The sequence below is a fragment of the Fistularia commersonii genome, chromosome 9, assembly GCF_037954325.1.
Source record: "Fistularia commersonii isolate RoL2024-O1a breed Wild chromosome 9, RoL_Fcom_v1.0, whole genome shotgun sequence".
NCBI lineage: Eukaryota > Metazoa > Chordata > Actinopteri > Syngnathiformes > Fistulariidae > Fistularia > Fistularia commersonii.
The window spans coordinates 8,219,005-8,232,237 of NC_141292.1; the positions used below are offsets into that span (position 1 = coordinate 8,219,005).

General features: G+C 36.7%; 1 protein-coding gene across 11 annotated transcripts in view; it reads right to left on the reverse strand.

Annotated features, from left to right (window-relative positions):
- Positions 1 to 13,233, reverse strand: part of fnbp1b (formin binding protein 1b) — a 60,046-nt gene that overhangs the window by 30,232 nt on the left and 16,581 nt on the right. For all 11 annotated transcript variants that reach the window (XM_086152264.1, XM_086152263.1, XM_086152253.1 and 8 more), the window contains exons 2-4: positions 11,269 to 11,384; positions 6,249 to 6,305; positions 6,001 to 6,148 (exon numbers count right to left, since the gene is read on the reverse strand). In XM_086152264.1, the coding sequence (XP_086008390.1) occupies positions 6,001 to 6,148; positions 6,249 to 6,305; positions 11,269 to 11,384 (321 nt within the window). The remainder of the gene's footprint in view (positions 1 to 6,000; positions 6,149 to 6,248; positions 6,306 to 11,268; positions 11,385 to 13,233) is intronic.

Genomic DNA, 13,233 nt, shown 5'->3' on the forward strand with positions numbered 1-13,233 from the left:
TATGAAATGAATAGAGCCTTGAATACCAATGATTCATCGTTTGGTGACACAGCCCTTGGCGACACAGGCCTTGGTAACACAGCGGAGACTCAGATCAGTAGCTGAGCAGAATATTGATGCTGACATCCATTGACAGTCCAAGGCTATTATAAAGAACAGAAAGCAGTTGCTTGTACTTCCCTGGAATATCAGTATGTTGGACAGCACAAGTAAGTCCTCAGTATGCTATTCAATTGCGCAAACCCAATATCAAGTAAGAGATGTGAAACTAGGACTGGTGCTGTACGCTTGGAGTTTAAGAAAATTGCTCACATGGAAACAGTGGTAAAATTTGGAAATCAAAGCATGTGAACCTGGCTGAAAATTATGCCACTTAATATACATCTTGGCAAATATGTCCACTGTTGCAGCTTTGATGCTTAGCTCCATGTGCTCTCAAACGATTTAAGTTTGTATAAACATATACATTGCTCGAAACAGGATTCAGCAGGGGAATTTTTTAGGGTTGCGACAATTGATTATTTCCATTATGGATTGATCCGTTAAGTAGTTTCTTTAACGTGTGATTAGTTGATTTGTCCATGAAATATTAGAATGGGATAAGACGAATATTTTCTTTTTTCTTAGAATGTGACTAAAAACAGTTATAAAGTAGTCTCAAATAGTTGGTGGTTTTTTGTAAATTGGAATCTACCACATGATAAAATCAGTCACATTTGAGAATGTCCAGTCTATTTCTGTTTTCTTAACACTGTGGTGAAGGTCTAATGACATATTCACATTAATTATTCCTTTAAACTATATTAATAGCACTGGATCTGAAAGTACCAAGTAAAAATGCATCTTGATTTTCAACAGGTAGTGACACTTTTCATTTCTGGGAAGGTGAGAGAAATAAGGAAGCACTCTACTGTTTCAGGGGAAGTATTTGACTTTTACATTAAATGGGACATTATAGAAGTTCTGATCACACCAGTGAAAAATTACGGCCTTTGTTGTTTTTGTTGTAACAGATTTACATCTTTGGTGGCAAAAGTCAATTATGAACTTTGTAAGTTCATAATTGAGAAAAGCAAACTACTGACTACCTTGTGTTTGCTTTGGCCAAACCTAACATACATGAGCTAATTTACTACAAGAAACACAGTGCGTCATTATAAGTGACTAACAACCATCTCGGAAGCAAATGCTACAGCTATGTTATTCTCATAAGTTTAATTTCAAAGACTACAGCAGGCCTGGCCAACTTGCGGCTCCCAAACTGCATGTGGCTCTTACGTTCATGTCGAATTTTGTGTTTGTTTGTTTTTTTACAGTACGTGCACAGAATTCACTCTAAGCTGCACACTTGTGCAACTGTGCACTACTCCAGCGTTCTCCGTGCACAGCAAAAAGACACACAAACACAAAATTCGACATGAAACCGCAGGTTGGCCAGGTACGGACTACAGACTGTGGCGTTAACTGTGGCCTTTTGGCTTATCCAGGAAGATGACCCTCTCAAAAAGAGCCTTAATTCCAAGAAAAGCTGTTTCAAAATCACAATAAAGCTGTCATAGTGCCTGATTGTCCAGGTTGCAGCGGTGGAAAAAGAAGTTGACCTCGAATCTTAACACATCATGAATAAGTAAATAAATAAATAATCCTAACTGATTGTCACCTTAATGTGTTAACAGTTGAACTGGAAAAACTATATTACTGGAATTCTGTTACCTGAAAAAAGTGATATGATATTCACCCACTTTTGCCAGGCTGCTTTGTTCTCTTTTTATTTTTTTTCATAGACACAGGAATGCTACATTCCTTGTGCTGTTATGCAATCCCTGGTGTGGATTGACAGCCGACTCCCCCAGGTATCAAAACTCTTGAGACAGAACAAGGCATGCAGGAATGAACAGCATACATAATCGAGGATAAACAATTTGTTGGAACATTTTTTTTTCGAAATTACCACAATTCAAAAAGACCACGTGCTCGTCTGCAAACGTTTAACATTAATGTTTGCATGGCAACAATTTCAAAGTAAATGTTTTTTGATGTTTTTCACATAGGTTGCCAGAGGCTAGAATACATCCAATGCTTCTGTTGATCTGTGCTTCCAAGTCCTTGTGCCTGATACAGTTGAGGTAAAACACACCTTAGATGTGGTAAAGTAAGACATATGAAGCTCAGCACCTCTAAATTAATCTGGCATGCAAACATAAAAGAGGAGAGAACAATGCAAAGATATGAGGTGACCCAAAAGGAACGCTGTTCTCAAGATCAGGATCTGCATTTGAGGAGTCTATACAATTGCTTTTAAAGTATAAAATGTGCAACTGTTCACACACTCAGACTCTGGATATCTGTTGTAGGACACATATGATCATCAGGCACTAAAATGGCACACAATATACAGAAACTAGAAGAACTATACAGACAAAGATTTTGCTTGACATTGTCTCCTCATGTTAAGAGCATCAGACGAGTATTAGTACAGATGTTGTTTAATAAGTCATTTTGGATTCAGATGCGCAAGCAACGATTCTCTTCTCAAGCTTTCTCTTTGTCTTTCCACTCAACCACAAGCCATGTGAGGGCGCTCCAATAGATACGTTGTTCTTGGTCTGTGGCTGGTCTCGGTTACTTAGCTCCAAGAGATAAATGAGGCAAGTATCTTCTGCCAAACCCAATTTAAGATACTTTATAGGGTATTAGTGTTTCAAGCGGACTTTTAGGGTTTACTTGCTGACAATGTTAGCTGAGAAAATGTAGGATGTATCCTTTTTTCTTTCTTTCTAGTTGGCTGAGTGCCTATTATAAAATGAATTGTGGAGGGCCAATGTACGTCACAGTGGTGCTCTACCATTTTCCATGCTACCTTCTTATCTTTTATACTGTGTGTAAATATATATACACACACACACACACACACACACACACATATATATATATATATATATATATATATGTACATCCAGAAATGTATATTACTATATGCGTATATGTATGTTATACATGTATGTTTGTGTGCATGCATATAACACATGAAAATATACATGCACTTAGCCATTATTATTGAACACTTCCATCTCACAAAACGAGTTAAGAAAGTTTCCTGAAAAAAAACGGAACTGAAGCTTAGTTTTTGAATGGTTGATTAGCATAATGATTCATTGTCATTGTTTATGGGACTTCCTTTCATGGCATTCACAGCTTTGACGGTTAACACATACTGACTTGGCAAAAAAGTAGGTACTTACTTTTGAACTTTGCTCAATTCAAGACTGTTGAAATCTAGTTTTAACACAATTATTACAACATAGAGCAGCAGCATTTATATAGCATTGATACTTATGGAGTCAGTTCTCTGAACCTAAGTCAGGTTACTAAAGAGACGTACAACCTTTCCTGGTTTTATTGAAAGTGTACATTTGACAATCTGACCCCTGTTCGCTTTTATATTATTGGGTCAATACATCATTGTAAAGAGCTGGCCTCGCTGGGATCAAGTTACAAAAGAGAGGGTTACAAAACAAAGCTGCACAAGAAACTAGTGAAGTATTATTTATTTATTCCATCTAGATCTGTAGTATGGATTTTAGCTTTTTGGTAAAATCCCAATATGGCCCCGCAAGGGCGGGATTTGAATCAATTTTAATTCCAACATTCTCTGAACAGCTCTGTCTGATACAAAGGCTAAAAGCAAAATGCTAAACTCTAACACTGAATTGGCCCTGAATATTCATGAGAAAGTAACAGGAGTCAACAATGATTGGGGCCTGACTGCTTTACAAGGATGCAGAATATTCCTAACACTCTCTCCAAACTAGTAATGCACAGTCCTATCCCTTTCAAAATGATGTAATTAAAAAAAAATGACAAACAAATGACTGCAACAATTCTGAACTGATTAGAATGGAGGAAAGTCACAAAACTGTATAAAATAATAGTTTAATTGAACCTTCTACTGAAGATCACCAAGAAACTATTTACTCTGTGCCTGTGAATGAAACAGCCTTGTTCAGAAAAAATAATGTACTGGTAAATGATGGAGTTATGGTATGACAGGAAAAAAAACGCTACTGAGAACATGAATAGACCCTGTTGTGGGCTTCTAAAGTCTAGACAGACAAATGCATGACGAGCTACTAAAAACTTCAGCCATTAAAATAAAAATACAACTTTAGAGAAAAGTGCTAGGGGGCAATTGGGAGATATTAAGGGACACAAATGGGGCAGTGAACAGTGACATTTCTGCTTCAAAAAAATATGAATATGAAAGAATATGTACAAGGAAGAGGATAAAATATGTAGAAATGAAAATGAAGAGGGTGATGAAGTGACATCCTGCACTCCAAAGCAAAACCAAAGCCAAAAGATCCTAACAGGCCATGATAGGCTAGATTATTTATTCTCCTTGGACAATGCTGGTAATCTTCTCACTCTCTGTCTCCATAGTACGTTAAACAAACTGTAAAATTTATACTGATCACTAAATGTGACCCAGGTCCATCTGTCCTGAAAGAAATCACAATAACACAACAATGTAACCAGCTGTGTTGCTGAACATACTCTGAGAGGTCACTCTGCCTTTGCGGCCCTATGGTTTTAGGTTTTCCACTCCAATTCCCATGGATGCGCTTTAATGACACATTCAGAAAGGACGTTTTCCAGCTGGGTAACCTCTCTGCTCTTTCACAACTATAGCAGAGGTGAAAAAATTGTATTTATTGATGCAAAAGATAAATTAGGGAAAGTTAAAAAGCCAAATATTTGATATTACAAGAAACCAGAAAAAGGAAATGTTGTTTCAGAGCTCAGCAGCAGAAGCAGAGCAGTGTGTACTAGTGTGTGATAATTCAGCACTCTGCGTTCAAGCTCTTCTGCTTTAGATTTCATCTTTCGTAGGTTATAAAATTACACACAGTTGAAGAGGGTTCATCGCTTCATTATGAAGCAGAACACAGTTTTTTTTAATTTTGCTTTGAGTCAGAACAGAATGACATATTCAACTAGAGCTTGTTTGGACATGTAAGAGATTTTTTTTAAACTGGCAACTAGAATTTGATTGTGGATGGGCTACAACACATCACTGTAAATTTTGAATAATGTACCTTCATCCTGTTTAAGCAGTTGCTAATAAAACATATCCTGTTCAACTTGACATGCTTTAGATTTAAAGCTGGTTAATTTGCCCATGTTAAGGTTTGATAATCAGATATTTACATGTCAACTGACTCTCTGGTTATCTACTAATGTATACTTTACCACAGTTTGAAGTCTGGCTTCATCTCCTCACCTTACACTCAAAAATGTTTTAACATGATCACTGACATGTTTCATTGCACATTTTTATTAATGTACGCAGTGGTGGGTCAAGTCATGTGCCAACAGGCAGGGTATAATTGTGGAATAATCTGATTGCATGTGTTTAGCAAAAATAAAGATATTTTACAATATCATCCTTTAAATGGGAAAGAAAGAAAATCCCACCACAAAACATGTTGCATATCCGAATTACAAAACATTTATACCAATGTTGGTGAAAATCTAAATATGCCTGAAGTCATGAATAATGACAGTGACATTTCTTTCAGTCTTGCAAATGCCTCCATAAGGGCATCAATGGAAGTTACAGCAACAGTGTGGCATATTCTGTGATCCACCAATCTCCTGTAATTTGGTTTCAAAAGGAGAAATAGCTTTCTGATAATAAAAAAAGACATTGTTCCATGAAAAAAGATCAAGCCAGTCACGTTCTACCCTTCCAGGCATCCGTTTGGCGCATCTATATTTGCTCTGTGATGACCTCAGATCATGTATGGCACATGATCAGGGAATTAGCTTTTCCGTTATGGCGGTGGTTTCTTTAACAAAATCATAGACTTTCTAAGACAACTGAGCATATAACTTAAAGCAGTGGCACAGGGAAAATAATAAAATTCAGAAGAAAAGTGAAAATAAAAACAAATATGTTGCCTGGGTAAATATCAATGTGTATGGAACGAGATTTCTCACCGATTTTCTCTCAGCCTTGAGTTCCTGCAGGTAGCGTGAAAGCTCAGCGATGATTTGAGAAGTTAAGTTCTCTGAAATGACCTCATGTTGACCAGCATAATCATTTAACTCATTCAGTGTCAACTGGAAGGCTCGGCAGAATGTGTACCTGTTGAGACATTGGAGATCATTAGCGGAAAGATAGTTTGGTAAAACTGCAAGAAAAGAAGAATGCTACCAAAACAGAATATGAGGGTGATTTAACTGACTTGCTCTCTTCCTCTTCTCGTGAGTTCTTCTTCGGCTGATACTTCTTTGATAAGTTCCTGTAAGGGACAGAATTTTGGCATTGTCGGACAGTATTTGCCATGTCTTTAAAAACAGCAAACTCTGCATACAGGATGTGTTCCACATCCATTATATTTCACAATCATGGCCCTTATGGTTCAATCAAAGGACCATCAAGCAAACTATTGACTTCGGCAGAGTGCTTTCTGCTCCTGCAGCCCCATTGCTCTCTTAAGGTCCTAAATCACTGCCTCAGCAGCTGAAATGAGGCACCAGACGGCAAAAGAAAAATGTTTTCCTTTGTGTTCTTATTCTGAATTCATAAACTGAAAATAAAAACATGGAAAAAATGAATGTCCTTTTATGTCCTTGTTTTTATATCTTATATCTAATTTAAAAAACATGGTGGAAAGCTAATCAGTACTGCCAAATGGTGTCAAGCAATATAAAGGACACAAACATGATCAACTGATCAGCCATTTTGAACTTATTGCCAAAAATTCTTCTCTAAATACTTAGTTCTATTTTCCAGTCATATGTAGGAAAAGAGCCAAACATCAATTATATAGAAATACATTTATTAAATACCAGGTGACACCTGGTGTTGAGTTTGATTTTAGTATTCATTTATTTTTGAATCAGCCTTTTAAGATACAGCTAAAAATTAAAAAGACAGAAATGATAAATGTATATTATAGTGAAAAATATTATTTGGATTTTGTTTTTATAATGTGAAAAATTACAAAAACAAAATATTTTTGTTTATGAAATAAATAGAGGATTTGTTAGACATCAGTATCTGCATCAATAAAAAACAGCATCACTCTGGCACTAATAATCCCCCAAATAAATGTTTTTTGTTGGACTATATGTAAAATCACAGTAACAGTAGAGGAGCAATACATTTTGTCATAGAAATGAAGGAATTACTTCCGTAAACATGGATTTTACATGTAAAAATTAAATCCTTTCTGCAGATATAAATAATGCATGAGCTACAAAAAAAGGAATATTTGTAGTCTTTGTAGCCGTTAATCCAGCCTGCCCTGGCGACATCCCCAAGGCTGCCTGTCTTGGTGTCTGCACTGTTGCTAGGCAGATCAGGTCTCTCCCTGTCCATCTCTAATTATAGTTCCTACTCATCCATTCACTCACTCACAGCCAGATGTCAGTTGTCAGGTCGTACTACTCCACTAACCTCAATAGCAAGTTTGACATACATGTCACAAATTTGGATTACTATGTAGTAATTGACTAAGAGAGATCAATTGGCACTCTTGGCTGTCAATGTCATGCATGTGTCTGTTGAAAAAGTATACATCTGTTGATGCGAGCCAAGCGAAGATTTTTTTACATATAATGGATACCAAATCTACATCAGTATCAAACATTAATTCACCATCATTCAGTCTTTTGTCAATGGGATTTTATTCCCACTGTGTTATGGATTATGCCAGACTGGAATCTGGGGGAGGAGGCATTAATTCATTGCCCTGCAGTGACTAGACTGGAGCATTGTGCATGTAAACACCAATGCAATAGAAAGAGGATTATTTGTGGCTTAGCACAGTGTGGCTAGAATCGTTTTAGAAATGTTATAAAGTGTTTAATATTGTTTAGAATAAGTATTTGTATTATGTAACATTTAGTTTTGAGTTTCTTTATTTTTATCTATTTTGGAAACAAAAGAACAGTAAAAACTGAATCTGGGACAGCTGTAGTTAAACACCTCCTCTTTTGACTTAAGCTTGGAATGTCTCAGTCTCAGATGTATATTTACTAAAACTGTAAATAAAAATTTCATTAGATATGTTGACATGAATATGGTTAAAACACTCAAGCATGATCATCAACCTCTGACAATGTTATTTTACATTCTAAAATGTTATCTGTGTTAATATACTGCTCAAAAAAATAAAGGGAACACTTGAACAACACAATGTAACTCCGAGGCAATCACACTTCTGTGAAATCATAGTGTCCACTCAGGAAGCAACACAGATTCATTTTGACTTGTTTTAAGGACATTACATCAAAGTTGGATCAGCCTGGAGTTTGTTTTTACACTTTAATTTTTGAGTGTGATTCTTATCCAGACCTCCATGGGTTGATACAATTGATTTCCATTGATCATTTTTGTGTGATTTTGTTGTCAGCACATTCAACTGTGGAAAGAGCAAAGTATTTCAAAGGAATATTTCATTCATTTAGATCTAGGATGTGTTTTTTAAGTGTTCCCTTTATTTTTTTGAGCAGTGTATAGTCAATCAATTAAAAGGGCCAGCGGAAATTCCTTTTTCACAGGGCTAACGTTGCACATTCTACTTTGCGGAATTACCTGATCAAGTGGGACAATAAAAGGTAGATTAAGAAGACTGAATAGAGTGTCACTAAATTTCTCACAATTTTAACCTAATGTCAAACACAGATCGATCCATTCCCTTTAAAAAAATAAGGCACAAATATTACCAGAGCAGATACAAAATGAGACAAAAGGTCTATTATTTTACCAGAACTGATGAGCAGGCATTTCTTTTAGTCAGAGGGTCTCAGTTAGATTAAACGTGATTCAACAAGCTAAGTTGATTACACAGGATAATTAGTGAGGTAGGGCTGACCACCACTATAACAAAGAAGCACAGTGTCTCAAAAACACAGGAAATCTCTAAGCCTAGCCCATCTGTACATCCAATTTTCCTAATTTTAGCCTCTTCTGTTTTATGTACACATAGGTTTGCCTAATTGTTTATCTGACTGGCTGACAGCTGTATAAGCACAGTAATTGAAATAATCCATGACAGCTATCAAGCCTAAAAGTTTAGTAAAGGCCTCATGGTTTGGCGTACATACTGGAGGCAGCTGTTGACAAATGATTGTTAGATTTTATTCAAAAGCAGCTGTGAATTGCTGTGCGCCCCTAGTTTTGGGTCAACAAACAGGAAGCAAACAGTTTGGATTAATATAAGCTGTCTAGTCAAATAAATGTAAGAATAACCAAAATGTGAACCAATGTAAGCTTAAGCACTATACCACAAAATTAGCAATGTACTTGATCTATAATTGACAAACAAACCATTGATGGAATACATTGTAAAAAAATAATGAACAAAAATAGTTCTAAGAAAATATTAGATAAATATATTACAGAAAAATGTCAACAATATAAGGGTGTGTCTGCAAACACTGAAATGAGGAAATACAACTACTGTAAACTGTAGGATGAGTTCCAGTTTATTTTTAACAACACCCATTTTCTATTCAACTTCTTGTTCATATCTCTTAAAACTAATTGAGGTTGATTTAATGCTTTTTTAAGATCTTGTAGTGTGGTTGCAAGAAGCGTAGAGCTACCTGATGCTGTTAAGAGCAACATAATTCTGTTGACCATCAGCACTATCTATACTGCATTATTTTCTAAACATTAGAAATAAAGCATGTATATTGAAATGAAATTGTATATCAAAAATATATTTCCCAAATACCTTTGATGCACAATCTGGCCTGATATGAAGAATCAAATTACATGAAATGAATATTTAGGCCAAAATAGACATAAAGTTCTATACCCAAATAAAATGATCCGTCCCAGGTATTTCAATTTACTTCACTTTGCATGAGAAACTTTGGATTGGTGTAATCAGCAACTACCTCAAGTTATTGAATCATTTAATCCAGGTTGGAAGGCATCAATTAAATTACAATATTATCAACAATAAATCCTGGATAATTTGATGTCTTGAGCAGTGTCACATAAACGATTGTCTTCAATCTTTTTTTTCTCTTTATGAGACTTTAAACTTTTCATTTAACGTGTAATAACAAGATGCCATATTTTTTATATCAGTGTACAAGTGTGTAAAGGTAATGCATGCATGTAAACACAGACTACTAGTCCTATAATCTCAAGCTGTTCGGATTTGTCAGAGGGGGTTGCCATGTGGATAGACAATTGGGAAATGTTGAGCCATAATGAAAGAGGAGAGATGGAGTGAATACTTAGAGCATTAGCCATATTACCAGGCCTCTTTCAAAACGACTCAGTGTGGATTTGGGGGCTATCTCCTACTGTGTAAGGTTGCCTCACAGCTTCAAAGATGGATCTCCCCATCTCACACCACTCCCTTTGAAAATCAGTGACTGCGTCGAAACAGAGCGCGCGGGAGAAGTGGAGGGGGCAGGGTAAACACTTGTTGTTGGAATAAAAGAAATCTGGGTCAGACCTGGGGTTCATAATGCTGATACCTACTAGTCTCTATGGAAACAAGCTCCACCCCCACCACTCCTGCACACACACATATACGCTCACACACAAACCCACAACCTGACTTCCTGTTGCCTTATGCAGCAGCATGAAACAGTTGAACGCAAAATAGTGAGACAAAAAGCAATTTTGTCCATTAACAGAAAAAATATGGTAAATGAATTATTGAAGAATGCATTTATTGAATAGTTGAATAATGCAGTCGTTACAAAGAGGACAACTGTATCGCATGTGTATTTTATATGCATTGTGAGTCATATGTTCTTTTATATTCAGACATAGATAACTGTCTGATTTATGTAGTACTTAAAATAGATATGGGTGAAATGTCAGATGACACTGTCTGATGACATTGATTGATTGATTGATTGATTGATTGATTGATTGATTGATTGATTGATTGATTGATTGATTGATTGATTAACCATGCTTGGAGGCTCAATTAATTTCTGTGGAGAATCTTTCCTAGACCAGCAAATATCAAGATGTCGTGAATTTTATAGATTTGATATATACATTTGTATTAACATACAATTGGTAATGTTTGACAACCCTAATGACAATATGGATTTGTACTTGTGCTCCCCTGAAAAAGGAGACAAGGGATCAGGGTCAGCTACTAACCATATGCCCGTTTCAAGGACAGTTCTTAAGGACTAACCTTCCTGTGGGGAAGGTTGGGGGTGTCATGTATGCAAGAAATACACTAAGACTTGAAAGTGATTCATCTTGGTACTTACCTAATTTGTTTTGCATAGTTGGTTTCAATCTCTGATCTTTCCTTGACAAATTTGGTGTACTTCTCAACAAATTCAATCCCCCACTGTGTATGCTTCTCCAAGTTTTCAAACTGATCCTGCAAGAAGAAGAAGGCTCCTGATTAGTCCTTGAAATGCAAGGGAAAAAGGAGGAAAAAAAGACTAGTGAAAGACTATCAAGTCACATATTGCTGGAAAATAGATTGATTCTTGCATTGGTCAAATATTCTTAGCTTAAGAAATGGTTTAGCCGAGTGCTCAATATTCTGCTAATACATTTTCCATTCCACTCCCTGTGGCCAAAGTTCTTCAGGCAAATTTATGTCTGTAGATGTGTTTGCACTCAATCATCGATCAGACAGGTAACCTAGTCTCCTTACGCTAGTTCAGACTTCAGAGGCAGGGCATCCAATGGGGATCGTTAGCAGCAGAGAAAAATACTTATCATATTATCAAACTGTCGTATTGAAGTGATGTCTTTTGATTTATGTGCAAAAATAACAAAAACTAAGCATGTATATTTGGATAAGCAGGACTCATTTCTCAGAAAGTGTCAATGTCTGGTAAACTATTTGTTCAAACTGCAACTGGTCAAAAGTATTTTTAAAGTTCACAGGAAAACTACCTTGTTGTAGCTCAAGCAGACCCCCATCCCGTTCTCTATCATGTTCAGAAATGTTTTTAAATCCAATCAGACTTTGCCCTCGTTCTTCGGGCAATACATGCAATGCGTTCTGTACCTCCTTTATTCACCCCTCTACTAAAAAAGCATTTTTAGAGCGCACAGACAAAGGAAGTGGTTGCAGTGATGACGGTTGAAGCATCATCTTTACCAGCATCGTGGCTAGTGACAGTCAGTAACCCACTCGCCGAAACAAATTAAACAACTCCTGTATTTAACAATCGGGTAAAACAATGGATTGCCTTGAGCAGAGGGGACTTTCCAGCCGCCATTGTTTGTTGATTTCAATGACCAATCAGTCATCAGTGAGTCACTCAAGAGAAGAAAGAAAAGATAAAACTAAACCTTTAGACATATAGTGAAAAAACATGGCATGTCATGAGCATCATTACAGGTCTTTCTTTTGCTCTGAGGTTCACTGTTATTTTCTACTTTTTTTACAATACACATATTATTCCCAAGCACTTGTTTACTGATATGTCCATTTGAATGTCTATTAAAGTATTCAAACAGTATTTAAAACATTCTAAGTAAGCAATAACACCAACACAGGCAACACACTGCATACCTCACTCCACCCACACCATGCACATTCAACCCTCCTCTCAAACTAATCTACCCTGCACATAATACTGATTACCCTTTTTTGCAGGGGTAACATCTTATCCAGTTTGTCTTGGTTTGAACTGTGTACCCTTCCAGAATGTCCAGATCCAGACAAGAAGCTATGTTGTTAACATTTCCCAGGTTTCCAGTCACCGAGCTGATGACAATTGTATTCCTAGCATGGGCTCTGCATCCACTGATCAAGCAATAAAAAGAAACTACACTCTTGTAATATGTATATTCCCAGTGGTTTAAATCAAAAAATCCAAGCAGGCAGGGTAAAAAGTCGTGCACTCGACCAACTCGCCCATACTGAATGTGGAGCCACGGCTGCCTACAGCGTTAATGCTCCATCAGGCGTAAGGTGGACTGAGTGGGATGGGAGAGGAGCAGAGTGAGTGAGCAAAAGAAAATAGGGAAGGGGCTGAAAGGAGCAGCAAAAGAGGCGGGATTACATGGGAAGCGATTATATTTTTAGGAGCGGGGGGGGGGGGCACTCTTGTACCCTGCTGGTAAGTCCCACAGCACTTTGTGATAATTTGAAATATGAATATATACATACATTTTAACATAAAGATAAGGCAAATGATGAGTCATTCTGAGAAGAATATTTGCTAAAGGGAGATGTAGAATATAGCTAATCCCCCCCATCTTGAGGG